At 49.9% G+C, this 27880-nt stretch overlaps 1 protein-coding gene across 2 annotated transcripts in view; it reads left to right on the top strand.

The window, feature by feature from the left end:
* Dennd3 (DENN domain containing 3) overlaps window positions 1-25187 on the top strand; it is a 65177-nt gene extending 39990 nt beyond the window's left edge. The window contains exons 14-23 of one of the 2 annotated variants that reach the window (XM_004837888.4): window positions 4026-4285; window positions 4744-4914; window positions 6112-6241; window positions 9467-9574; window positions 11674-11813; window positions 14640-14797; window positions 17362-17495; window positions 21902-22020; window positions 22101-22238; window positions 23201-25187. In XM_004837888.4, coding sequence (XP_004837945.3) covers window positions 4026-4285; window positions 4744-4914; window positions 6112-6241; window positions 9467-9574; window positions 11674-11813; window positions 14640-14797; window positions 17362-17495; window positions 21902-22020; window positions 22101-22238; window positions 23201-23401 — 1559 coding nt within the window. In that variant the 3' untranslated portion in view covers window positions 23402-25187. Of the gene's footprint in view, window positions 1-4025; window positions 4286-4743; window positions 4915-6111; window positions 6242-9466; window positions 9575-9848; window positions 10026-11673; window positions 11814-14639; window positions 14798-17361; window positions 17496-21901; window positions 22021-22100; window positions 22239-23200 lie in introns of those variants that run through there. The other variant, XM_087187000.1, reaches the window with a different exon arrangement.
* Window positions 25188-27880: the final 2693 nt, after the last annotated feature.

The following is a 27880-nucleotide window of genomic DNA, read 5'->3' as shown; positions in this document are numbered from 1 at the left end:
AGACAGGGTTTGCTAAACTGCTAAGTTGCCCAGGCTAGGCTCAGACTTTTAATCATTCTGCCTCAACCTCCTGGGAGGCTGGGGTTACAAGGATGTACCACCACACCTGGCTTGTATTAGTTACTACAGGTGATGTAAAAGTCTGTGGGAGGGTGTGTACCTGTTATGTGCAAATACTATATCATTTTATTCCAAAACCTCGAACATCTGTAGATTTTGGTATCTGCAGAGGTCCTGAAACATGACCCTCTCCCCAGATACCAAGGGACAGTAGTGCTTAAAGACAAAGGAATAGCAGCAGGCCAAGCACTGACAGGTACCAGGTGAGGGGCGACATAGCCCAGGTGTGGTGGGGTGATGGTGCCATCAGGTAGTCTTCCTATTGCTCCATCTCAGACTCGCCCTCGCTGGGCTTCTGGGCTGCGCCCCTGGTGGGGTAGGGGGCCCCAGGGCCTGTGATGGGAGATGGGAGGCAGTATCCTCAGAAGCTCTCACCTCACTGATGGCCTCATTTAGACAGCCATGAAAAGCTGTGCACCATGGAAGCAGAGTCCACACAGATGCCAGGTTTGAGAAGGCCTAGCCTCCCCTGCCTGCTGCAGGCCTGTTTGGGCCCATGTGCCTTCTTCCACAAGGGAGGTGCTGTCCCCAGCCTGCACTTTCCTTTCTGACTACAGGAGGGTGTGCCCAAACCTAGGGCACAGGCTGCGTGTTTACACAGCCTACAGCTGCGTTAGGGCATCCGTACCTGTGGGCACCCTGTCTCATTCACAGTGTGTTGCAGAATTACGTGTGTTCACAGCACGGCTCTGGCTGTCCTCTTGGGCTGTGCTGGTGCTGCCATGTGGCAAGTGCAGCTTGTTTCTCCCTGTGGCCTTGAGGAGGTGTCCAGGGGCTTCACCTTCCCACATGACACTGAGTGGCCCCCTTCCTGCCCCCAGTGCACATGTGGGCTGTTCCTCTCAGGTTTGCACCCGAAGCCTAGGCTGATGTGCGTGTCTCTCCTTGGCACTGAGCAGACACCGCAGAGCATGATTGTGTTGATCCACGTCTGTCTGCCTCTTGGGACAGGCCAGCCGAGGATGCGCATGCTCTCTCCTCACTGGGAACTCGTCAGATCACACATCTGCTGGGCCCAGCTATTCAGTCTGGTGAGGTGGTGCCAGTCTAGTACCTTCTCTCGGGGCTTCTTATCCATGTCAACCAACTGTGGATCGAAAATATTCAGAGAAGAATTGCATCTGTACCGAACATGCACAGATTTGTTTTCTTGTTGTTATTCTCTAAGCAGTCCAGTAAAATGACGTTTGTATAGCATCTACTCTATCAGATAGTGAAGTCACCTGGAGAGACTTGCAGTGTACAGGAGACTGTGTGTGAGTCATGTGTAAGTCCTCTGCTCTTGTACGTGAGGGACCTGAGCAGAGCTTGGCTACCTGTGTGGCCCTGGGTGCTCAGGAGCAGGCCTGCTGCCTTTCCTGTGTGGCCACACAGGGAGACAAAGGCCCCATGGTTCAGCTGTGGGGATCCCTGCTGTCCAGTGGCTGAGACACACCGGGGTGATTGTCCCATCCTACCAGGACATGAGCGTGCCTGTGGTTCCTCTGTATCATCAGTAACCAGACTCCTCCATCTCCTCCACTTCTCTGGCCCAGCCTCATCACCTATGGTCACATGATGACTGTTGGATCTGATAGGAGGAGGGCCTGCCTGTCTCTTAGGCACGTCCTCCTCTTCCCCCTGTTGGGCAGTGTCATGTCTGAGGAAAGTGACACAAATCCAGTCCCTGATTCCCTTTAGGAAGTGCAGACTGAGCCTCCCCAGCCAGTGGCGATGCAGGGGACAGGTGTCTAAACCCTGAAAGAGGGTGCCGCTTGTGTTGGTGGCCAGGAGGTGTGTGCACCATCCATGCCTCTGTGACTGTGCAGACCTCACTACCCGGCGGCACAGGGGACTGCAGAGACCCTCAGGGTGCATCTGGCTTCCTGCTCTTGGTCTCCTTCAGCGACTGCTTTTGCAAACATTACACAGTGCGTAAATACCCTTAGGGTTGTGGGGTCTTTCTGTTAGGATCCAGTGACTTTAAAACTTTTTTAAAAAGTGAGTAATACTCAACCACTACAAATCACTTAAAACAGAAACAGAAAGAACCACTGTAACTCAAAATGGCGCCATCTGGTGGAGAGTCCCATGGAGCATAGCCAGGAGCCTGCATGTGGTTTGGTGGCCTGTTGGGCCTTCCGGGCCGCCTCCCTTCTGCGCTCTCAGCTGCCATTATTTGGAAGCAAGATGTAAAAGTCAAGGAAGTTCCTTGTAAGCTTATTACAGCACCCACCCCTGCATGTGGCTGTTCCCTCATAGACTGCTGTGGCAATGACTTAGTCCCAACCCCATTATGCCATGAAATGCCCCCAGATAACTACCACCATAGACAGCTTGTTATTTTATGTATGTATGTATGTATGTATGTATTTAACTACCCATTTTTGCTACTGGGGATCAAGCCTAGGGCCTTGCACATGCTGGACAAGGGCTTTACCACCTAGCCAAATCCTCAGCCCTTTCCATTTTTTACTTTGAGACAAGGTCTAAGTTATGTTATCAGAATGGGAACATGGCCCAGCTATCTCAGATCCAGGCCTCTGGCTAGGCCGGGGACAGGAGGACTAGCCCAGGGCAGGACTGGTAAGGAGGGCAGATCTACCAACGCAGGTGGTCACACAGCCTGGCCAGAGTCTGGCTGTGGCTTCAGGGCCCAGCTCTGTGGGTGAGGGGCTTTCTGCTCTGTGCCTCAGTTTCCCAGTCTGTGGAGGAGTCTGATGATATGCTTGCCTCAGATGGTGGCAGTGAGGTGGTGGGATCCTCAGTAGAGTGTGGTGGACAGTTCTTGGTACATGATGTGGTCGAATGCAGTGGTGCCATGGGGGACGTGTGTGTGCAGCTTAGCAGTCACCCAGCAGGATGATCTGCCTTGTCAGGGAAGGGTTCACTTGGGAATTTACCTGGGTGTTGAGGGATCAGTAGGAGCTTCCTGGTCTGAGCAGTCAGGATGAGCATATGCAGAGACACATGAACATATGGTCTATTTTCGGACATACTTGGTATATCTGAAAATGGGGTATAAAGAGGAGGAGGGATCTGATCCTGGAGGCTTTGGGGCCTGCTATAGATGCACAGCCCTGGGATGTCTTCATGAGGGAATACAAGCTGCTACTTTTGTTTTGGAAAAGCCACGCTGGGTGATGGAGGGGTGGGGCATGTCTGAGGGTGGGAGCATCAAGTATGTTCCTGAGCAGGATGGGACATGTAGGGGGACAGAGAAGTGTGACAGATCCCAGAGATGTAGCAGAGACAGGACCGAGCCCAGACAGGTGCAGAGGCAGGGAAACATCAGGGCTTGGTGGGGGTGGGCTTGTTAACAGCTTTAGGGGGTATCCATCTTCCTTCTAGAGATAATGAAGCAGGTTCCCTCGGTACTAAACAGAGGTGAAGGTGGGCTTACTCCAGAGAAGGTTGGACTTTTGGGTAGGTTGTTGTTTCCTTGGCTAGAAGCAAACACCTTATTTGCTTACAACCAAAGAGCACCAAGGTAGGGCTAGTTTCAGGCAAGGCTTGATCCAGTGTGTAGGAGTGTCCCCAAGGATCTGATGTCTTCAACACTGGTTTCATTCCAGGACTATCTTCCTTAATGTCCCTGGAAGGGGGCTCCCCCATTCTGGTAGTGTAAAGGTCTGTGCACCGTAAGAGTGTCCTGGTCTCAGTATTTCCACCCAGAGCTCTAAGAGTTGCTATGACACCTGCAGTAGGGCACACAGCCATAGAAGGGCAGATGGGCCGCGCCCAGGTCGTGAGCCCCACCTGGACACACTGGGAGAGGCCCTCTGGGAAGGTCCCCATCCAGAAAAGCCTGAATTCTGGTGCCACCTGCTGCCTGGTTTGGGTAACACAGTTCTTAAGGTGATGCAAAGCCCCCTCTGCCTCAGCTGTAAGAAATCTTTTTTTTTTTTTCTTTCTATGAAACTCAGGACAGCAGAAACTGATCGATCCAGAAACATTCAGAGATTTCTACAACTGCTGGAAGGAGACAGAAGCCGAGGCCCAGGAGGTCAGTCTGCCGTCACTGGTGATGGAGCATCTGGATAAAAATGAGTGTGTCTACAAGCTGTCGAGCTCTGTCAAGACCAACCGTGGTGTTGGCAAGATCGCCATGACCCAGAAGCGCCTGTTTCTGCTGACTGAGGGGAGGCCAGGCTATGTGGAGATCTCTACCTTTAGGAACATAGAGGTGAGGTCACGGGAGCCCTGCCCGCCAGGCTGGAGTCAGTTCTGCTCCGGAAGGAGTGAGGACAGCCACATGCCTTTCCAGCAGGGCCACCCCAGCCAGTCCCCTTCCTGCACCTCAGTTTGTGGACCTGGAAAGTGTCAGGGTGGTTATGAGAATGGGATGGCTTAGGTGCTGTGCCTGAAGCAGTGGGTGCTTACCCACAACGCAGCCCACTGTGTGGGGACGGAGGGCTGAGAAGCCAGGCAGTGGCCTTCCAGCCGAGTCCATGGGAGAAGCTCGGGGCTCTTCTATTTCAGGGTGAGCTGCGCCCTGTCTCCGTGACCCCCAGGAGCCACTGTATCTTTCGTCTTTGTCTTTTCTTTGGTGGGGGTACTTCAGGATGGCCTATAGCCTGTCTCTTGTGACCCAGCGCCCTGTGAGTGCTTACTCTGACACAACTGCTATTTCTGCCTCTGCAGGAAGTCAGAAGCACCACGGTTGCTTTTCTCCTTCTGAGAATACCCACCTTGAAAATTAAAATGACGTCCAAGAAGGAAGTCTTCGAGGCTAACCTGAAATCTGAGTGTGACCTCTGGCACCTGATGGTGAAGGAGATGTGGGCTGGGAAGAAGCTGGCCGATGACCACAAGGTCAGTCACCCCTGCCTTCTGTGACCAACTTGGATGTCGGGCAAGTGGCCTGCTGTCAGGGCCCAGGGGTGAGGTCTGGTGCCCTGGGATGTTCTGTGACCCAGCCAGAGGCCTCTTGGCACATGGGGGTGCTGTGGCAGGAAACATAGGAGCCAGTAGGGGTGGGCTGACCATGAAGGCCTCGCCCCACTTCAGTGCTGTTCCACTGGATGGGAACAGGGCCTGGGCTGTGGTGATCTTGTTCGCACTGCTGGGTCTTAGTTGGGTGTTTTGGGCACACACTGCTTTGAGGAATTCCACCCTCCAGCATCACAGGATTAGGGATCTCAGGGGAGGCATTGGGTTTCTTCTGTAGCATTAAGTTTCTATCGTAGGGGGGTTTGTACTTTCATACCTTATTTTGGGCCAGATTGGTGGCTTTGATTATCCCGAGTGATGAGATCATGGTTTGTGGTGATGAAGGTGACAGAGACAGGTGAGGGCATGGGAGAGGCTGTTTGTATTATCTAACTGGAAAGCTGTGACAGGAAGCCTGTTAACAAACAGGGCAGGACTATGAGCAGGGACACACATAAAAGTAACAGTTCATAAAGTCATGGCACTATAGTCATCCCACTAGTCACTGGAAAAGTACAGGTGATGATGGCACCCACTGTGGGGCAAACCCTGGACAAAACAGAATGCCGAGGGCTTTGCAGTCACTGGAAGGGTGGACAAGGTCCTTTCTAAGATTCTAGTATTGTGCGATTTTTGGACTAGCACTTGATTTTACACTCCCTGCATTATATATTTAGCATAAACCAGCATAGTCAAACTAAATCCTGTGGGCTGGTAGGCTGTTTTGTATAACAAGTTTTACCGAGCCCAGGCCCACATGTTACAAAGGACTTGTGGCTGGCTGCTTGGTGCTGCTGGATGGAGCTGAGTGGTGGCAGCAGCAATGGTGTGGCCCCAGGGCCTGGAATGTTGGCTTTACAGGGAAAGTTCGCTGGCTTCTGAAGTAAAGCATCAGTACCAGCCTGAACTAAGTGGAAGAAGTGACGAGGCATGAACTCCGAATTCATCCTTCATTTGAACTCTTCTTGTTGCTGTAAGAAAATGTACTTTTAGAAGACCTGTTTCCCGTAAGGCAACAAAATCTCCGTCAAGTGGGCTCCGTGAGTCCCATGTATTGACATGTACCTGTTTCTGTCTTAGGACCCGCAGTACGTCCAGCAGGCGCTGACCAATGTCTTACTGATGGATGCCGTGGTTGGCACACTGCAGTCCCCAGGGGCCATCTATGCTGCCTCCAAGTTATCTTACTTTGATAAGATGAAGAATGAAAGTAAGACAAGCTCCACGCTCATACAGTAGTCTTGAGATCTCTCCGAAGTGATTTTATCTGCTTGATGTTTGCTTTGTCCATTAGAATGCACCTGAATCCCTCGCTCATTTTTCTCTCTTTAAAAAAATTGTTTTTCTTAGCTCATATGTGCAGTACATAATTTTATATTCCTTGTGGGGAGTTGGTACATGCACATAACACATCTTAATTCCTTTTTCCATCCCCTTCCCTCTCTTCCCTCTCCCCTCTCTCCATCTTGCTTTTCTCTTATACCTTCTAATGTATTTCTGTGCCCCATGCAGTGAACTGTGCTTCCCTTCTTTTACTAACAGTGGGCCTCACAGCTCTTTGTACGTCAGGACACATTGAGTTGTCTTGTAATTTGCTCATCTGGGGAGCATTTGTAAGAGGTTTCACATTGTAAAGCTTTGTCATGATTCTTAGTTGCAAGCAACAGAATTCCCTCTGGCTGGTGTAAGCAGGCTGGAAGTCTGTGCAAAGCTATTAAGTGGTCCGTGGAATCTCCCAGTGGCATGTTGATCTTGTAGTCAGAAACATGCCCACTGGGAAGTCATGGCCCCTCTACATGGCTGGCCTGTGGACTGGTGGACTTTACCACTGCATGGGGTTAGGAGGATGGTGAACATCAGTATGTATTTTTTTTTTTAAACTTGATTTGGTCAGTTTCCTAGACAGGGATTCTCCAATCTTCTTCCTGTGCATTTATATCTGGCTCTCACTTTCTGGAGTACACAGATTGGTGGTGGGCTGAAGTATGTTTTTTAGATGATTTTCAATTGAGGAGCAAAGGGGTAAATGACTATATGCATCATTTTAGCTACTTCTATTTTGTTTCCATTTTAAATGATCACTTACAACCATCTTGCAATCAGTGTGGAAAAGAAAATATATTGAGGATTACTTGTTACTATTAATGTGTAAAACCAATAATATAAAATTAATTTATGAAACATTAATAAACTAGGGATGTTTTACAAAAGACATCTAGTTTTGCTTGTGTGCATTTTGTTGAATTTTTTATAAGAGCTTTATTGGTATGTAATTTGTGTACCATACCCGTTTAAAGCATACAGCTTAGTGGTTTCTAGAATATCCACAGAGTTGTGTAACCATTGCCACAGCGGATTTTAGATGTTTTTGTCACCCCTTGAGCATCTCCCTCCCCTCCCGTGAGCAATCACTGACCTGCTTTTGGTCTCTATGAATTTGTCTATTTGGGGGCATTTCATACACATGGAACCCTACAGTATTTGTCCTTTAGTCACTGGCGTCTTTCATGCAGCAGCAGCATGTTCCTATAGTTCATCCACATTGTGGCCAGTGTCAGTCCTTCACCCCTTTCTGTGGCTGGATAATATTCCATTGTTTGGATTTTCTTTATCCATTCATCAATTAAAGAACAGTTGTGTCTACTCTTTGCCTACTGTGAATGATGCTGCTGTGATCATTCATGTACAAATTTGTGTGAGGACATTTGTTTTTGTTTCTCTTGGATAGATAGCTAGGAGACACTGGTTTTTAAAAACGCTCTCTCAAAATTAGAGAAAACAAAACCCAGTTGTGTGTTTATTTACTTTGGCATATTTTGCCCTCTTTGTGACATCTGCCACTGACTGCGGGATCCCTGGTGCTGTCTGGTCATTAACCCCTCTCACATGACCCAGAGGACCCTGCTCTGGTGCAGCAGCCAGGAAGCTCAGGAGCCTTGAGTTACCAGACCTGCTGGAGTGGCTCCAAGATGCTTTATCTCACAAACAGGCAGCATTTGCTCTTTTTTTTTTTCCCTTAGGAACAAAATCAAATAAACCTCGTGGTTTAGCTGCTTATATAGTTCCAAACTTACACTTGATCTTTGCCCAAAGTTTATGGAACAGCCTTCTAACAGTTTACACAGCCACCATGGTAACACTTGCCCCGGACAGCTCACTCTCAATCATTGGCAGCCTTGTTTCATGTGGCAAAGGAAGGACCATCTAAGCTCAGGTCACAAAACATGTCTGAGTTCCTGACCCCTTCTTAGCAAATCAAGAAATATTTTCCAGTATATAGAGCTTCATGAGGTAAAGGTGCAAGATCCATGATCCTGAGCTCAGCTTTGTAGCTCATGGTTAGTTCACAGTGAGGGGTCTGAGAATGCCCCAAGTATGATGATAATTTGGGAAACAGGCAAAGAGGCAAGAGCAGCCAGCCCAGGTTGGGGTCCTGGCTGACTACCTGCTGATCCTGTGATCTTCAGTAGTTCAACTGCACATTTCAGGTTTTCGTCTTTGTTTTTTCCTGAGGGTAACAGTATCAATCTCATCAGATCTTATGAAGTGTAATAAAATGAGGGAGGAAGCTGGTAGTGGTGGCACATCCCTGTAATCCCAGCATTCCAGGAGGCTGAAGCAGGAGGATCATGAGCTAGAGCTTAGCCTAGACAACTTAGTGGCTTAGTGAAACCCTGTCTCAAAGGAAAGAGGGAAGAGAAGCAGATGGTGAGTACCTGCACAGCCCCCAGCACCAAGATTGCAGTGACTCATTTGTTAATGGGCGAAGGGGCTGGTAAGGTCTCCCAGGAAGTCAGCAGGAGGGGCCCACCTCCCAGAGGGTAGTCCCCAGAGCCCCACAGAGAGGCAGTCATAGGCTCCATGGGGAACTCAGTGGATTGTGCAACAGAGGGGCAGGTGGGAGACTGCCCTCCTGGACAGTGGTTCTAACAGGGGTGACTTGCACCCCACTTCGGGGAGACGTCTTGGGTGTACTTTGTGTGTGGGGCTGGCCTGGTGCCTGGAGAGTGAGCCGGGATGCTACTGACACTATGCAGTGTGGGAGATGCAGGACAGCCTCACCGCAGAAAATGTCACTCCTCTAGATTTAGTCTCCTTGGTCCCTTTCATCTGGGACATGTTGGTGTTGAGAAATGTTTAAACCTTCTCTGCTTGGCAGTAACTAGTGGGCAGGTGTGGCTGGAGACCGGGTAAGTGGCATCCAAGCCGAGAGGAAGGTGGGGTATTCGATAAAGCCCTGTCCACCTTGCCACTGCTTTACACGACAGGAAACCAGAGAAGGGCATCCTGAATGCTGGGTTCAGATAACTTCCTCAGCAGGAATCATGTGGTTTTACCCAAAACTCTTGATCTGAGGAAAGCAGTGTGTGTAAGGCCATCAGTAACATCACTGTCATGTGTCTGCAGAACTAACCCTCGGGGGCTTGCATTTCAGTGCCCATGGCTGTCCCCAAGACCACCTCAGAGACGCTGAAACACAAAATCAACCCTTCAGCAGGGGAGACTGGCCCACAAGCCATTGATGTCTTGTTGTACACACCAGGTAACAGGCTATCCTACTGGTTTATGCTGCTAGGTTACAAACAACCCAATAAATTTAGGTTTGGGTTTGAGGTCAGCCCTAAGAGAGGAGGCAACATTGTGGTGGAAAGGGGGTGTTTTCTGCTCTTGGGGTATAATCTTGAGGAAGGGTTGGTACTGCTGGGCCCGCTTCAGCACTTGGCTCTGGTGCCCAGCATCTGGGGATCCCAGGGGAAATGGAAGGGATCCCGTGGAGCTTTCCTCCCTGCCTCCAGTGAGCATCCCTCCCTCTGTAGCAGGTGATGTAAGGTGCTCGGCTCACGTCGTCTCCCTTGGGAGTTACTGCATATCTCTTCTGGGCCAAGGAGATGGCGCCCCAGCTGTTTGTTGCCGCAGGAACAGGACACAGACTCCGTCACTGACCCAGTCAGATGGGTAACGTGGCCAGTCCTTCCTTGTGGACAGAGTGAACAGTGAGCATCCTCGGTGCACTCGTGCGGCCATCACGTTGGGGATGGTGACCCCACTGAGGTGTCTGAGCAGCCGTAGGCAGGCACGTGGAAGCCACATGGTGCGGCTCTCTCCCAGGAGGGCATTCTGTCCCCGGCACACTGTGGGTTGGTCTAACCAAGGCTCTCTGATGACCTCATCAGATGTTGCACCACAGCAGATCCGAGCCAGTTGCTTGTTAGAGCTGACCAGACGCTGGGCTTCCTGTCTTGAGGGGAAAGTAGTCAGATCCCTGCTCTCTGTGCCTCTGCTGCATCCCCATAAAGGCTGGGGAAGTGGGAAAGAGTAGGAAGCTGCTGTTCCCTGTGGCCTGGCTGCCACTTCTGGGGACTGGGGAGCGGAAAGGGAACAGAGCTTTCCCAGCCTGCAGGGCCAGATGGGGCAGAAACTGGGGTTGGGACAGCCAAGATGGGCAGTTCCTGCAAACCCATTAGTTCAAAAAGAGTTGGGAGAACCAAGTCTGTGAGCCTCAAATGGGTGGAGAGAGTGTGCAGTGGATCCCCACCCTGGGGGCCAAGGACTAATGGAATAGATGCCCCCAGAAAGGCAGCAGGCCTGTGGCCCCTGATCAAGGACAGAGGTGGCTCTGCTGGGCAGGTGGGCCGAGGGCAGTCTCACCACACACGGTGGGGTGACACAGTGTCTCCATGTGGGGAGGTAAGTCCTGACCCACTTCAACCTGTCACCATTCCAAGGGTACAGAAATCTACATGTGACAAGCACAGCAAACAGCTGGTAGCTAAAGCCAGTAAACTGCCAGATACATACGCACAAAGCATACTTGTGACTGCGGGGCAAGCAAGAACTCCTGAGCAACATGTGGAAGTACTGACTGAAGAAAAAGATGGACTTGACTACATTGAAATGAAGTATTGTTCCACAATATTTCCAAGAGTGAACGTACAAGCCACAGATGGGAAAGGCCATTTTGGCACAATAGAATGGTTAGGGGCTCCTAGCCACATAGGGACGAGACCCTCAAAAGTTGCGAGAAGATGAACACTTTACAGAAAATGACATCCCAATGGCCAGCAAAAACCTCGGCCTCAAGAGCAAGAAAGGAAATGCCAATAAAATTATAGTTATAAAACCCTAAACAAACTGACATAGGACATGGTGGCCCTGTACCCCCAGCACTCAGAAGGCTAATGCAAGAGACTTGAAGCCACCAAGTGTTGGTGAAGCTGTGGAGTGAGAGTCCTGGCCATGTACTCGGTGGCATGGAAGTTGGTGGAAGCCCAGTGCTCTGGCTTCAGTGTCTCCAGCTGATCCTTCCCCTGTGTGCTGGGAGCCCACTGGCTCCTCGTCCTGACCCTGCACCTACAATGCTACTCAGCAGTAAACCCTCACTGCAGACCTAGCTCAGCAATGCAGCCTGCACTCCCCACCCCCGATCTAGTTCTGTCCGTCCATGTGGTTCTGTGGCAGGCAGCCCCTTCTCGAGGCACCAAGATCTACATGGGCAGGGCAGGGCAGGGGGTGGCCTTGCTCCTCTCAGCGTCTCAGCACCTAGCACAACTGCTGGCACTTAGTAGGTGCCCAGTAAATATGGAGTAATGTCACATCGCCTCAGCCAATACACTCCAACACTATGGCTGCTCTTCTCTTTAGGGCACCTTGACCCTGCAGAGAAAGTGGAGGATGCTCACCCCAAGTTGTGGTGTGCCCTGAGCGAGGGCAGAGTGATCGTGTTTGATGCCTCCTCTTGGACCATCCACCAGCACTGCTTCAAAGTGGGCACCTCCAAGGTGGTGAGTAGATGAACCCACTCAGTTCAGACAGCTGTGTGTGGCTTCAGGTGCACGCCAGGTCCAACACACGAGTGTGGTGGCCTGCAGTCCTCAGAGAACACATGGGCTGTAAATGGGAGGTCTGTTGTTTTTACTGTGATTTTAAGTTAAATGTAAGCTCATCCCACCCTTTTTGCTTAGATGGCCTTATTGAAGGTTGAGGTAATGGCTTAACCTCCCACCCACCTTTCAAAACCCCGGGATGCTCACGTGCCACAGCATGGTGCACACATGATGGGGTGATGCCTTGAGGTGGCCGAAGACCATGCTCCTGGTGAATCCTGGAGTTTGCTGGTGAGGGGTGATAAGTGGGTTTCTTTTGGACCCAAAGGGGAGTGAGCTGTCCCTCTGGAAGTGTGAGTGGGCATCCAGCTACCCTGTGGACCAGACAGCAGACACCACAGCTGGCAAAACACATATCACAGTTAGTCCTTTGAGTCATAGCAAGCTCAGGATTTCACAGCAAGTACAACTGGCAACACATTGAGTCACATGTCCTTGGCACTGCCATGGTGTGACCTGTCTCATAAATCATACAAACCTATGTACATATCCCAGGACCCCTGTCCTCCAAGTCTCTCCATGGGAGACCCCCATGCCTGTGGCCCCTCTGGTCAATGTGACAAGTGTCTCCTGCCAGTCCCCAGGCACTCATGAGACTGAGCTTTGCTGTCTGTGCTTTGCCAGCCCCCAGGCACCCCATGGTGGCACATCCTCTATGCACGTTGCACTCGTTCTATCTCTTCTTGCTGGTGTGCATGTGTTCTTTAAACCCCACACTCAAACGGCATCCGCGTCTACACATCCCCCCGGTGGCTTCATCCTGTTCAGGACATTCTGGGGACATGGAGGAACCCTCCAGGGACACCCTCACACCCTTCTCCTCCACATGATGCAACCTGTTGAGTTCCTGTTGAAGGTGAAAGAGGATCTGCTTAGGCTCATTAGGCCCTGTAATGATCAACCCAGGGTCTGGGTTTCATTATCTAAAAATAATAGGACAATCTGTGACACCGTGTATGCTTTCAAGACTGCTGTACAATAGAAGTACCGTGAATGTGCTTACTTCTGGGGAGGAGGAGGGTCACTCTTAGTGCCTGCGTGACTGTGAGCAAGGTACTGAGACAGTGCTTGGTCATTTTCTTTCCATGTTCAACTGAGCCTCAACTGAATAACTAACAGGATCCATAATACAGTAAGTCAAAATATTTATAAAGGGGCAATAATGCTTTTAATCAAAACATGAAAGAGAAATTAAGGAATTGTTCTAATTTAATTTTTTCCTGGTGGCTCTTCGTTATAACATTTCAAAGACTTTTTGATAACAATAATTTAAAAATCCTAGTTAAAAATAAAATCAAAGGCTACATTTTGTAACAGTTTTTACTATGCTCCAACTAGGCCTCTGAACACTGAATGCAACATGTTATCCAGTTATGTGAAAATATCTTCCTACCAATTTCACAGATATTTCATATCTTTCCATAAGACAGAAACCTGGAAAATAGCTTAAGAAAATGCTGCCTCACTGAAGTGTGAGGTTCAAACTGATTTATCTAAGACATCTTATCTGGGGCCATATAGGCAAGACATTTGCCAAAATCACACCAATTCTTAGGTGGATACCTAAAAATAAAGGGCTCTTTTAAATGAATAGCTCTTGTATTAACAAGTTGGCATCTTTTCTAAATTATGGGAATTTTTATGACTAGAATTTAAATTATTAATTTCATAAGATTTCTTCTGACTTAAGGTTATAACCACCATCAACATTGATTATGTCTAATGTTGTACCTAGTCCTCAGCACCCTGCCAACATGATATCACTTTTACTCTTTGAAAATCTATGTGTACTTGAAACTGTGAGACATTTATTCAGCAATGCAGCGCGGGCCATGGCATGGATGGAGACAGGAGAGGCAGTCACAGCAGGCAGCGGCTGCCCAACCGTCTCTGTTGGCACTGCTGGGGCAAGTCAGGCCCCAGACTGATTGCCAGGTGCAGGAACACAGCCCTATTCCATGTCATGTACGACTTTGCAATTCTTTGGAGTTTTAAGCCTTGCTTTACAATATCAAAAAGCCCCATGATAAACAGCAAAATTGCCAACTGTTGGCCTTCGTAAGTAGCAGACCCCAAGGACACTCTTTACAAACAGCCCTATTGTTGGTTGCTCCTATGTGGTAGACTTTCCTTTCTAAATTCTTCTCAGCCACCTGCTAAAATTTATTTGTGACCCCAAATATGTATTCATGGTGCCTTCTTGGTTAGGCACAGAGTGGGAAAAGCTGAGTTGCTGATGTGCACAACCCAACTGAGGCTGACGAGTGTCACCATTTTCTCTCTGCACTCAGACTGTGTAAGCAGCCTTTCCATGGTCATGGTTTTTGCATTTTTTGCATTTTTTGCGTTTTTTGTGCTTTTGTTGGTGACTTTGCTGTTTAAAGTGGCCCCAAGAGTAGTGTTCCTATGTACACAGAGGCTGTGATGCACCATGGAGAAGAGAGGGTCAGATGCGCTTCGCCCAGGTGTGGTGATACCCTTGTCCATGAGTTCAACATTAATGAAGCAACAATATGCACTCAATAAACGGTCTTTGGAGGAAACACACAAGCCTAAAACACGGTCACACATTGATCCATTGAAGACCCATGATCAGAGGCCCTGGGCCCAGCACTGTTTGTCCCAGGAGCAAGGTTCAGTATTGGGTTACTCAGTGTTTATGGCACATTTGTGGAACATAACTCCATGAGCACTGAGCATTGTTCTTTTCTGGCCTCCCCTTAGAACTGCATGGTGATGGCCGAGCAGAGCCAGGTGTGGGTTGGCTCAGAAGACTCCATCATCTACATCATCAACATCCACAGCATGTCCTGCAACAAGCAGCTCACGGACCACCGCGCCGCCATCACAGGGCTGATTGTGCATGATGGGAAGAAGCCCAGGTACAGGGCCCAATCGGGGATGGAGACTCACTAGGCCTACAGGAGGGGTCCCCTAGGTGCATGCCCCAGGGACCAGGAGGGCGATTGAGTGGGATAGCCAGGAGGTGACAGGCTAGATCTGCTTCTGTTATGGGTACAAGAGGGGTGTTTCTCCTGAGACTGACCTGGCTTGGCACCTGGCCTTCCTGCTGAGGTCCTGGACAGTGGAGGCCTGTGGTAGAAGGGTGAGCACCGTGTAAGAATAGCACCCATTATCGGCAGTTTCCTCATTTTTCCATTGACATTGGGAATTTGCATTTCTGTGTGAGCTCACTCAAGTTTTCAGCCTTGGCTTCATTTTTAAATGTCATTGTAAGATCCCTTCAACCCCTCAAAACTTACCTGCTGGCTAGCAGTGTACAGACTGACTAGGACCAATGAGGTACTTCTCTCTGCCAGCTGTGGGGCCGATGTCAGGGAGCTGTGTCCCTTGGCCTGGCTTCAGCTGGTTTTTTTGAGGGGGGGGCTGGGGTCCCAGTGATCTTCATTTTTAAATCCACCCAGTGGACTTTCCCTTCTCGGCCTTGCCCTCCCTTCAGGAGATGAAGGACAGGCAGCTCCAGACTCTACCTGTATTAATCACTTTCCCAGTGCTGGGGCAAAATACCCCACAGCCACAACCTAAAGAAAGAGAGGCTTGGGCCAGGTATTTAGCTCAGTGGCACTTGCAAACACAAGGTCCTGAGTTCAATCCCCGGTACCAAAAAAAAAGAAAAGAAAAAAAAAAAAAAAAGAAAGAAAGAGGTTTATTTTGGCTCATGGTTTCAGAGGATTCAGTCCAAGGCAGAACAGCATTGTAGAAGAGCATGGTAGAGGGAAGAAGATTGATCTGTGGCAGCCAGGAAGCAGAGTAGGAAGGAGCTGGGGACAACAGTATACTTTTCCAGGTCACATCCCCAGGCCCCACCTACTAGCAGCATGTTCAGCCTTGAACTCATCAGTGGATCAACCCCCTATGAGTACAGTGCCCCCACGATCCATTCACCTTCCAAAGACCCCACCTCTGAACACATGAGACTTTGGGAGACCTTTTAGATGGAAACCATAGCACCACTGCAGGCACCAGTGAGCCCCTCATCCACCTGTGTTCCCATCTCTAGCCTCACCCCACCTGGACCAAGTTCTCCTGGAGGAAAAGAGATTTGAACTACTGAGACTGTCCTGGTCCATGGGAGGCTTCCAGAGAGGGCACAAGGTGGCCCCAAGACCACACAGATTGGACGTGGGTTGAGACTAGCAGGCTGGGGGCCTCCTATGCCCACTTCCCTACCATAGGGAGTCAGCATCCCAAGGAAGAACTGTAAAGGTTATTTCTCTGGCCCCATCCAAGGGTCCCCACGAACTCCTGCCATCTCTTCCCAAGCGCCCACCTTCACATGACCCCTCCCCATGTCCTAGCAAACCACATCCCTTTCTTTTGCATTAGTTTTGTAAGGCCACCCTAACAGAACACCACCAGTGAGTTAACTTAGAGCAGAAATTCACCCAGTTCTGGAGGCCAGAAGCCCAAAGTCAAGGTGTCGTCAGGGCTTCGCTCCCTTTGAACCCTTTGTGAAGAGTCCTTCCTTCTTGATCCAGTGCCAGGTGGCTGATGGTCACCTGTGGTGTCCCTCATGTGTCATGTTGCAGGGTCCACAGCTCCCTTGTGTGTAAGGAGACGCCAGTCATGTCCCACCACGGTGACCTCATTTTAACTCGATCAGGTCAGATTTCCAGATACTGGTGTTTGGTACACCGACATATATTTTCTCAGGGCCACAATCCCAGCATAATCCCAGTTTGGGTCACTGTGTCAAGAATGCCTGCTTCTGTTTTGCCCACTCTGTGTCCTGTGGAGAGAACAGCACCCAACATGCATGTGCTGGCGAGGTGGGGTCTCTGTGTTGCCCCTGGGGAAGGGGTACTTGGCAGGCGAGCCCAGCTCCCATGCCTCCCTCCACGCTGGCTGTCCTCCTGGCCCCCTCTTATCCTTACTTAGCTCCAGGGAAACTTGTCAGGTGGGACAAGGGCACAAACCTGATAATGGAACAGGCTACAGGTTATGGGAGTCACAGGTGGCACTGGCCACAATCTGCCCTCCAGCAGCTGTGGGTTTTGTTTTATTTTGAGACTCACTGTGTAGTTCAGACTGGCCTTGAACTCACTATGTAGCCCAGGCTGGCCTTGAACTCACAGGAATCCTCCTGCCTCAGCCTCCTGAGTACTGGGATTACAGGTGTGCACCACCCCACTTGGCCTCAGCTGTGGGTTATTAAACCCAGTGCCGAGGTGTGTTTGCCCTCTGGGCTTCCCTTGGAGTTGTGTGGCTCTTTGTTGAGACCAGATTGCTGGTAATGGTTAGCTGTGGCTTCACTCACCAAGCCTGTGGCCAGCCTGGCCTGCTCTCTGCTCACATGTTCACAGGATGTGGCACATTACTTAGATCCCTGTGGTGGACTCCAGCGGTGGCCTTGCTCCTCCTGTGGTTGGAACACACAGCGCTGCAAGGGCCCAAATCAATGTGTGCATGTTTTTGGTCCCTCCAGTGAGGTCTACTCCTGCAGCCTGGATGGGACAGTCCTGGCATGGAACGTCAGCACACTGCGGGTGACCTGCCACTTCCAGCTGCCCTGCTGTGGCCTCACGTCCATCAGCCTGCACAGCAGCAGCCTGTGGTGCTGTAAGTCCGGTGCCTGGCTCCCTGCCTGGGAAGGAAGGGCCCCTTCCCAGTTACTTCTCTTTGCTCCCAGCAGCCTTTCCCCTGCCCCAGCCCTAGCCCTCTCCACACCTGCCCCTCCCCTGCTCTCAGGGGGCCCTGTTCTTGGGGTGACCCCCGTCTAGGTGCTGAGGTCATGGTGCTGCCCCTGGCGTCCTCTACAGCCGTGTGTGTCACCACCTTCCCCAGGGACCAGGTCAGCAAGGCCTTGGTGTGGTTGCCTGTGCTGCTCCTAGCACATCCCTGGGGCCCTTCGTGTCCTTGGAGCCACGCCAGCATTTTTCAGGGGTGGTGGGCTGTGCATACCTTGGCCTGGTGGCTCATGTTCTGTGTTTCTCAACACCCTAGGGTGCAAACACTACCTGCACTTTGAAGGCTTCCCCGGCCAGCATGTGCCAGACAGCATGAGTAACAGTCATGAATTTCATTCTTTAGTTGAAGGATATTTTACATATAGTAAAATGCACAAGTATGCAGGTTGTTGTATTATGACAAAAGCATAATTGTCCCTCGGTGCCTGCAGGGGACGGTTCCAGCCTCCCCACAATATCAAAATCCATGGCTACTCGAGTCCTTTGTGTAAAATGGCACAGTGGTTGTGTAGAACCCATGTATATCCTCCTATACCATACACTTTAATCATCTCAAGATGCCTTATAATACTTAATGCAATGTAAGCATTACATAATTATGCTGTACGGTTTAGGGAACAATGACAAGAGAAAAGCCCAACTTGTTCAGTACAGACTTGTGTGTGTTTGTGCTCAGGACTGAGCCCAGGGCCTGTGCATACTAGGTTAGTGCTCTATTGCTGAGTTGTACTCTCAGCTCCTGATTTTTTTCCCAAATAATTTCAAGCCACAGTTGATTGAATCCACAGATGTGAAACACACAGAGGGCTGACTGTATACACCGAATAATGGTGGAAAAATCAAGATACAGCCCACTTACCACTGCTAAAATTCCTCTGGGTCCCCTTCTAGGCCATGCCCTGCTCAAAGGGGATGCAGTTTAATTTTTCAGAACTTAGTGGACCCTACAATATATATTGTTTCATCTGGCTTTATTCATTTAGTATAATACTTTTAGGGTTCATCTATGCTACTTTGAATGTCAATAGTTCATTCATTTTTTTTTTTTTTTGGTACCGGGGATCTAACTCAGGACCTTGTGGTTGCGAGGCAGGAACCACTGAGCTAAATCCCTGGCCCCAGTAGCTCATTCATTTTCATCACTGAGTAGTGCAGTATTCTGTGTGTTAATATACTGGCACGATTCTATGTCACCTATTCTCCTAGGGTGGACATGGGGTTAATTGTATTTAACTGTGTGAGGAACTGTTGGTTTCTCAAAGCAGCAGCACCGTCCCGCATTCCCACAAGCAGAGTACGAGGGCTCCAGTTTCTCCACATCCTCACCAACCCTTCCCGTCCGCCATTTTGATAACAGCCATCCTTGCAGGCACGAGGAAGCACTGTGGTTTTGTCTTCACTTGTTTACTCACTGCTTGCACATCTTTTTGGGAAATATTTGTTTGTTTTTGTTGTTGTCTTGCAGTGCTGGGGATGGAACTAAGGGCCTTGCATTTGCCAGGCGAGCACTCTGCCACTGAGCAACATCCCAGGCTGGGAAATGCCTATTTAAACCCTTTGTCCACTAGTTTAGTCACTTTTGATGCTATTTATCATATGGTTGGCTGTAAATCTGTTTCTTTTCTTTTTTCTGGTCTGTTCTCTTTCTTTTGTTCTTCTGTTCATGCCTTGTTTTGGACTAATTGAGTATTTTACTCTTAACTTACTCTTGCTTATTGTCTTTTTAGCTCTACCTCTTTGTTGCTTTATTTTTTACCCCTACCTCAACCCACCCCAGATAACTCCGGCAGCCCTTCATGTGTAAGCTAAGAAACTTGCAAAAGCCTAAGTCCACCTACCTCTCTTCCCTTTGTGCTGTTGTTGAAGACAACACAGAAGACTATGATAAACCCCAGAATATTTTTTTAATCAGTCAGAGCTCTTTTAAAGAAAGTAAGAAAAAAATTCATTTTGTCAATGTTTACATTCTTGTGCGCCTCCTTCCTTCCCATAGATTCAAGTTTTATCTACGTCGCCCACTTCAGCCTGAAATGTTCCCTATGCAGGTCTTTCATTCAGAGCCGGCTGGAAACAGACATTAGCCCAATGGCGTTTGTTTTCTCAGCAGGTTAGAAACACTGATCCACTGGCTTCTAGCTGGCTTTGTCCCTGACCAGCAGTCTGCCATCCTTCCTGGTGCTGTTTGGCTGTATAAGCTTTCCAGGTTTTGTTCTTAAGTGTGAAGGCCTTTGTGCATATGGTGGGTTTACTTTCATCACTGGAGGAAGTTTAATCATCGTCTCTTCCAATATGATTACACAAATGTTTATCACCATCCCCCAGCTCTTGGGCACTATTTTAATTTTTGCGTTCTCTTTTCTCTCCATGTGTTGGTTTGGATAAGACCTGGGTGATAGCTTTCCATACCTGTTCAAAATACCTGAGAAAACATCTTAAAAGGAGTAAAGGTTTATTTTGGTTTGCATCCCATGGTTGCTTTGGGCTTGTGGGGAGGGACAGACACATCACTGTGGGTTGTGGGGTATAGAAAGGCTGTTCATCTGCTGATGGCAGGAAGCAAAGGGAGAAAGAGAAGGGTCAAGCCCCCCAATCTCCTTTAAGGGCCCCAATTTCCTTTCACTAAGCTCCACCTTCCCAGGGTTCTACTCCTTTCCCAGTAGCGTCATGGCTGGGAAACATTCAAGATCCAAGTGATAGCAACCTGAAACTTTCTTCTCGGTGTCCTGTCTGCTATTAAATCTACTCAGTAAATTTTCACTGTAATTCCAGAACTTCCATTTAGTATTCTGGTAGAAGTTCAATGTTTCTCTTAAAGTCTTCATGTCCTCACCTATCCTATCTATACCTCTTATCAATTTTTAAGCATATTTGTATGTCTGGCCTACTGAGGGAGCAGCAGTCCCACATCTGCCCACATCTGCACCTTTGGTTGTTCACACAGCAGCGCGGATGCTGAGCTCTGCCCTCTCCTCCTGCAGTAGGGGCCCATGTAGCCTTAGCACATGACAAGCTTAAGGATGCAATGTCAGGGGTGGCCTGGGAGCTGGTGACTGTTGGGGAGGAGCCTCTGTGGCCCCAGGGAGAGGCCCTCTCTACAGGGGCTTCCTGTGGCTCGTGGCTCCTGCTGGCAGCCATTGCTACAGAGCAGCCACCTGCAAGGGCCTTATTCATCAGCCTGAGTGGGTAACCGCATGGCTGGATAAAAGGGTTCCTGGAGGATGCTGCTGTTTGCGTATTAGGTCTCTGGCTCAGAGGTCCCAGTTGAGAAATAAATGCAGCTTGGCTTCTGGGCTATCAGGGGCCATTGCCCAGGTGAGGCTGAGGGCTGGAGGGGCCGCAGTTCAAGGTTGTAGTAACATGAAGCCAACACTGCTTTTCCAGGCAGCACCTCTTACCTCCTGGCACTGCATCCCCTGGGCCTCTTGCCTGTCAGATGGGTCCTCCCACGGGCCAGGCCTGTGGCTCCTGTCCTGTGTGCATCACGGCTGTCGCACTGGGTGGAGAGGGGATGAAGAGCTGCACACAGTGATAGCACAAGAAAGGAAGCTGGGCAACACTGAGCCTTCCCTTCAGGCATCTCTGCCCTCACTGTAGATGTGGCTTTGCCTCTTCCGTGGCTTTTGTCTCACAGAGACTGAAGATCTCAGTTTGCAAAAGAGCATTTTACCTGAGTGAGTTAAGTAGCAGCTGAGAGAAATGCCAGAACCAAGCATCGGTATGTGCTTTGAATTGCAGTGGTCACTAAGTGGGTTAAGAACCACTTTCATCAGGTGGCAGAAAACTCAAATCAGTGGTTGCCAGACAACTTCTTAAGCAGCCGTGGTTTCCAGCCACATTGCACAAAGCCTCAAAAGAGGGTGGAGAACTCCAGCTGTTTCCTTTGTAGACAGGGGGCTCACAGACTTGGCATAGTGGTACACACAGGTAATACCCGCACTTTGGGAGGCTGAGGCAGGAGGACTGCAAACTGAAATCCTGGACGAGCAATTTAGTAAGCCCCTGTCTCAAAAAATAAAAAGATGTAAGGATGTTGTAGCTCAGTGGTAGAGCACCCTCCCCCTGGGTCTGATCCTCTGTGCCACAAAAAAAAAGAAGAAGAAGAAAGAAAAGGAGGAAGGAAGGATCCTTGCAGTCACCAGTGTTGCTGTGTAGACTGACAGGGAGAATGTGAAGCGCCTTGCCCACTCTAAAGCATCACCGGGGACATGTGCCACACGGCAGTCCCTCCGCTTATGGACTTGTCTGCCTGATCCTCATCCCAGCTCTTTCCTGCAACAGGCGCCGGCAGCAGCATCGTGGTGGTGACAACACACGGCTTCCTTTGCCAAGAGCTGAGGATAGACGAGGACCTTAGGGAGGCAAAGACCTCCTTCCTGGGCCTGCAGCTACTCCCCGAGGTACTCCACAGAGGGGTGCGGGCACGGGGCGGGCTGCCTCGGCTCGGCACAGCACACTGCCAGCGTCATTTTCATTTTAGCAGGGGCAGTTGTGGACCACCTGCGCGGGGAGCGGTGAGGTATACATCTGGAGCTTGCAGGACCTGGCCCAGGCTCCGCAGCGGATTCACCTGCAGGACTGCTCTGAGGTCAGCTGCATGATCCGTGTGAAGAGGCAGGTAAGGTGACATGGGCTCCTGCCCTGCCTGGCCCCTCCTGGTGCTCCTGCCTTCTTGTTTCCTCTCCCAGGTTGCATCTCTGTGTCCCCAGGTTGTCATACGCCTTGGGTTTTGTAATGTGATTTTTGTAGTGTGATTATGGTGCTTAGAAACCGGACCTCCCCAGGCTGCCATAGTAAATACTCACAGTCTGGGTGGCTTCAACAACCAAAGTTTATTTTCCCAGTGCTCCAGAGGCTGGAAATCCGAAACCAAAGTGGTGACACCTTAGAAGTCCCACCAAGTCCCAGCTGTGCCACTGGGGATCAGACCTCTAACTCCCAGGTTGTTAGGGGGCACTTATCCAACTCTAGAAGGGAGGCTCTGGGTAAGGCCTGTTCTGGGGCGGAACTCTCCACCTGTGGGGCTGTGGAAGGACACAAGGCAGGCAGAGGGTGCACAGTCCCATCCCAAAAGGGAGAAATTGGAAGGAAAAAGGAGTTCCAGGCCCCAAGCAAACCTGAAACTCAGCAGGGAATTTCTGTTAGAGGCCCCCTCCACCAGCTTTATTGACATATGATTAACAAACACAAATGATAGCCATTTAATGTACACAATTTGATGTTTTGATATACAGTGCATAATCACCACAGTCAAGCTCATTAACATATGCATCACCTCATAGTTACTTCTGTGGGGTTTTGTTTTGTGGGGAAAACTTAAGATCTACCTCTTAGCAAATTTGAGGTATACGAGACAGAATTACTAACTATGGTCACATTATCCCCTAGGCTTTATGGCTTGGGATAGGTCACTGTGGCTTGAGGCTCCATTGTGCGGGCCCACCAGCTGGCCCAGCCTCTGGGACACCAGGAAGGACATGAATTTGGGGGTGCATTAGTCAGCTCAGGCACTGGGAATAGCAGCATACATCTTCAAGGGCCCCCTTCCCAGCTGACACTCTTCCTGTTTCTCCCTGGCAGGTCTGGGTGGGCGGCAAGGGGCTGTCACAGGGAAGACCCCAAGGGAAGATCTATGTGATTGATGTGGAGAGGAAGACGGTGGAAAAGGAGCTGGTGGCGCATGCAGACACCGTGAGGACTCTGTGCTCTGCCGAGGACCGATACGTGCTGAGTGGGTCGGGCAGGGAGGAGGGCAAGATCGCCATCTGGAAAGTGGAGTGATGGTGGGTAAATGTGCGGGCGGCAGCCTCCTCCGCCAGCTGCACAGATCTCTCTGGAGCTGTCCCCACAGCAGAAGCCCCGAAGTCTGGGCGCTCTGTGGGGAAGAAGTAGGGAGGGACCTGTGTGGAAAGTGTCCCCTTCCGTGTACCCATGACAGATGAACCTCCAGCCCAAGAGCGGTTCAAGCCAGGTGCCCCTCAGGCTGGTGGCTATGGCTCATTTGATAACAGCTACTTGTGCTGGAAAGTTACCATGTGTGTGTCTGGAAAGTTCCAGCAGCCACATCCAGAGTCTGCACTGGGTCCACCAGTTTAGCTGAATCACAGGTGACCGGGAGCCCCTGGTGTCTGGTTTTGTGTCTCTTGTACTTCATTCATTCAACTACTTAGGTGTCACCAGGATGACAGTGGCTGGCCATGATGGTTTGCCAAGGCGCCCTACAGTCTTCCAGTGACTTCCAATTTCCAGCCAGTCTTCTGGGCATTTTACAATAACCACTTTGTGGTGGAGCAGGTTTGCCCTGCCCAGACTGTCCCCATAACAGAGGGGAGGGGACAACACTGTGAACAGATTTGTCCGGTCAGGGCTTGGCCTCCCTTTTTCTTTTCTTTTTTTCCCCTCCCCTCCCCTCCGCGCCCCTTCCCTCTCCCTTTTCCTCCCTTCTTTTCTCTCTCTCTCCTTCCTTCCTTCCTTCCTTCCTCCTTCCCTCCCTCCCTCTCCCCCTCCCTCCCTCCTTCCCTCCCTCCCTTCCTCTCCTCCTCCCTCCCTCTCCCCCTCTTGGCAGCACTAGAATTCAAACTTAGGGCTTCACAATGAGCTATATCCTCAGCCCCTTCTATTTTGAGGCTGGATCTCACTAGCTCACTAAGTTGCTCAGGCTGATCCCAAGCTCAGCCTCTTGCCTCGGCCTCCCAGAATGCTGGGATTACAGGTGTGCTCTGCCATGCCTGGCTTGTCTTTCTTTCTCATGAATTCAAAGTTTTTATAATGAAGAAACCTAGAGAGACTTCGTTTCCACCAAAGATTACAGACAGAAAGGTCTGTCTGGACGAGCAGGCACGATCTTATCTCCAGGGTAGCTGCCCTCCCAGGGCACAGCTCACTGACCGGAGTCTTTGTAAATGTGTGTATATGCAGGTGATGCTTTATTATGTAACTGAAAAAGAGCTGTAAATAACTAAATATTTACAAGAAGGGCCCTTTGCCCATTGTTACACTGTGATGAAGACTTCATCCCTGAGGTGTTCTGTGAGGATGCTTCCGGTGCAGTTGCTGAACCTGAAGGAAGATCACAAGGGCATGCGGCCTGTCCCTGTGGACCCACCATGAGCTCAGCCACGGGCTCTCTGGAGCTTCTGCCTTGGTTTTCAGGCACAGACGGATATCCGGCCAGAGCCTGCCCACCAACGGGCTGCCAAGGGTGTTTGTGGATCTCCAGGAGCAGGGCCACACTCCAGCCCACGGAGGCCTCCTCGTGGACACCTGGGCTTTAGAAGAGGCATGTCACAGACTGATATTCCCCCAGGGTGTGGGCTTTGTGTAGCCGCTGCTTTTCAGGGCATCCAGAACGTGGTGCAGCAAGAGCTCAGTGCTTGCAGAGGGGTCCCCAACTTCCCGAGGAGGATTGGGCCAGCATCGAAGGGCAGGGGTTGAATTTTGCTTTTGTAAACACATGGAAACTTACAATGAAAGTCTGTCAGAAAGATGTGTTTAAATTATTTAATACCAGTCCAGATGTAACCAGGTATTTTCAGCTTGTGAATAATAAATTCATTTATTTGATAAATGTTGACATCCACTCTCTTTCCATCAGCCATCACTGACTGGTGGAAGAGGCCTTGAAAATAATCCAGGACCTTTTGAACTTGCTCTTGATTCATTCTAAGCATCAATCAAGTTATGTCAATGCAGACTTTTCATTTCTTTTACTCATGGTGATAATTTCCAGGATCTATGTGACAGTGATTATATTTGAAACAACCAGTGCAGAAGAAACCCAGGGGCTTTTAAGAAGTGGTCATTTATATAAAAGAGGAAAAAGCAGTGAGCAGTGCAGTTAAGCGGGACGAATGGGTGGGGCGAGCGCACGGTTCTCCTCTGATGAAAATAGCACCTTGCTAGTGAGCTTCGCCTAGAAGAAAGGGGCACTTTGGTGTGTCGGTCTCCCCTGTGCCTTGGAGAGAGTCTATTATGAATGATTTGTCACGGAAGGGCCAGAATGAGCTGGGATTCATTAGGCTCTACTGCCTTGGCTTTAGCAACTTAAACTGGAACAAAAGTGTTGCTCTTGAGCCAGAAACCATTGTATTTGAGGGTAATTTCAGCTCTGTGACACCAAGGCTGTCCTTGTTGGGGGCTCTGTGGGGCTAGAAGCCCCCTCCACTCACTGAGGCAGAGTGGTGGTGACAGTTCTGTGACTTGTTCTCAGGTGTTTGCTGTGCCTTGGTGCTACCCAGTAATGGCCCTTGGAATGTGACTGTAAGGTCTGAATTGAAAGCACATGACTTTTGTCCACCTCTGGAGCACTCCTCAGGGAGTCAGTCACTGAGGGAGAGTGGCTTCTATTTGCATTTCTTGCAGCAATGCCATGATACCACTGAGGGTGGCACAGGTGCAGGGACAGTGCTGCCACTGATTATAAGGTGACTGGGGCATGCACAGGACAGGGACCCAGTTTTGGTGCCTCAGAATACAGGCTGCTTGTGGGGCTGGGCAAGGCAGGTGGACCAGGGCCTGAGCTGGGCTAGCTGGGGACCTGGCCACATGACCTGTGTCCCCTGTGAAACATGGGTGGTTCCTCTGGGCAGGGCTGGAATGAAGCCTGACGGGAGGCAAACTGAACTCCCAGTCCACTGCTAGGCACCAGGAAGTGCTCAAAGAATATTCCATCCTGGGCTGCTTCCTGGGCTTGTGAAAATATTAATGAGCAAATGTTGGCTGGGGATTTAGCTCAGTGGTTTCGCTGCCTGCTTCGCAAGTGCAAGGGCCCAGAGTTTGATCCCCGGTACCAAAAACAAACAAACAAAAGCAAATGTGAATGCTACTGCAGTAGCCTTCTAAAGACACACCCATGTGCTAACCCCCCAGAACCTGTGATTATGACCTTACTTGCAAAAAGGGTCTTTGTAGATGTAACTAAGGATCTTGAGATGAATCAATGGCAAATATCCTGAGGAGGAGAGGAGAGACACTGAAGTAGACACGCAAGGAACAGGCCACGTGAAGATGGAGCAGGGACAGGAGGGCCTCAGCCACAGCCAAGGGACACCTGGAGCCACCCAGAGCTGGAACAGGCAGAAAGAATTGGTCCCCTAGACTCTCCAGAGGGAGCACAGCCCTGCCCACACCTGGATTTCAGACTCCTTGCCTTCAGAACTGTGAGGAAATAAACTTTTCTTGTCCCTCAGTTTGCTGTCACTTGCTGAACAGCCACAGGACACTCACACGGCTCCCATCTATTGAGAGCTTGCTCCGGGCAGTGCTCACCAGGTGCTTCAAATGCATAGTTCTGTGTGATACTCAGAAGGCCCGCAATACTGGGAGTACTGTTCACCTGGTACACATCCAGGCACCCTGGCTCCAGTCCTGAGAGCAAAGTGAAGGGCGATTGATAGGATGTAAATAAATGTTCCTCCTTTCCAGAACATCAGGGGCAGCTTTCCTGAGGAGCCCCCAGAGGTGGACTTGCTTGGGCAGGAGGCTTTGTTGGCGGTGGGGAGGCTGAGAAGGGCTGTCCTGAGAAGTCAGCACCTCTGCCCTGCTGAGCCAGTGCCCTGAGGGAGGAGAGGGGGCTCACTTTGTCTGGTGATGGAGAGGAGGACCTCTCCCAGGCCTGCGTTTTCCCTGAAGGTGAGGGAGCACATTCGGTGGCTGTGGGCCCTGTCAGTAATGGTCGGCTAGAGGCTAAGGCACTGCCGCTGTGTGGAGACGCTGGGTGGCTCAGGCGATGTGAAGTAGGACAGCAGTGTACTGAGCTGAGCTGAGACCACTAACATCTCAATATGGATGGCCACAAAATTAAACACTTAGAAAGCGACTCACTGAAAATAAAGTGGGAAAGCGGTGACAGCGGAACAACAGAATAAAAAGAGAGAAAAAAACTCCAGATGTGACACATGAAAAATAAATAGCAAAATGGTAGACTTAACCCTAACCGCATTGGTCAGTATGTTAAGTGTGAATGACTAAACACTCCAATGAAAAGGCAGAGATTGTCAAACTGGATAAAAATGAGATCCAACTGTATTCTGTGTATGCTGAGAGATGTACATACAGAAGCACAAAGAAGAGTAAAAAAATTTTAAAAAGGTGTACTGTGCAAATAATAAGCAAAAAGCTTATGGCCATATTTATATCAGATAAAACATACTTCAATGAACAAATAGGAAATGCATAATGATAAACTGTCAATTCATCAAGAGGACACAATAATCTCATATCATATTAATAATAGAGACTTAAGATACATGAAGCAAACAT

Source organism: Heterocephalus glaber, unplaced genomic scaffold (assembly GCF_053883595.1).
Source record: "Heterocephalus glaber isolate CG9 unplaced genomic scaffold, H.glaber_assembly_v1.0 deba00000281, whole genome shotgun sequence".
Taxonomy (NCBI): Eukaryota; Metazoa; Chordata; class Mammalia; order Rodentia; family Bathyergidae; genus Heterocephalus; species Heterocephalus glaber.
The sequence above is the reverse complement of the archived record's forward strand: the minus strand, read 5'-3'. Positions and strand labels throughout refer to the sequence as shown.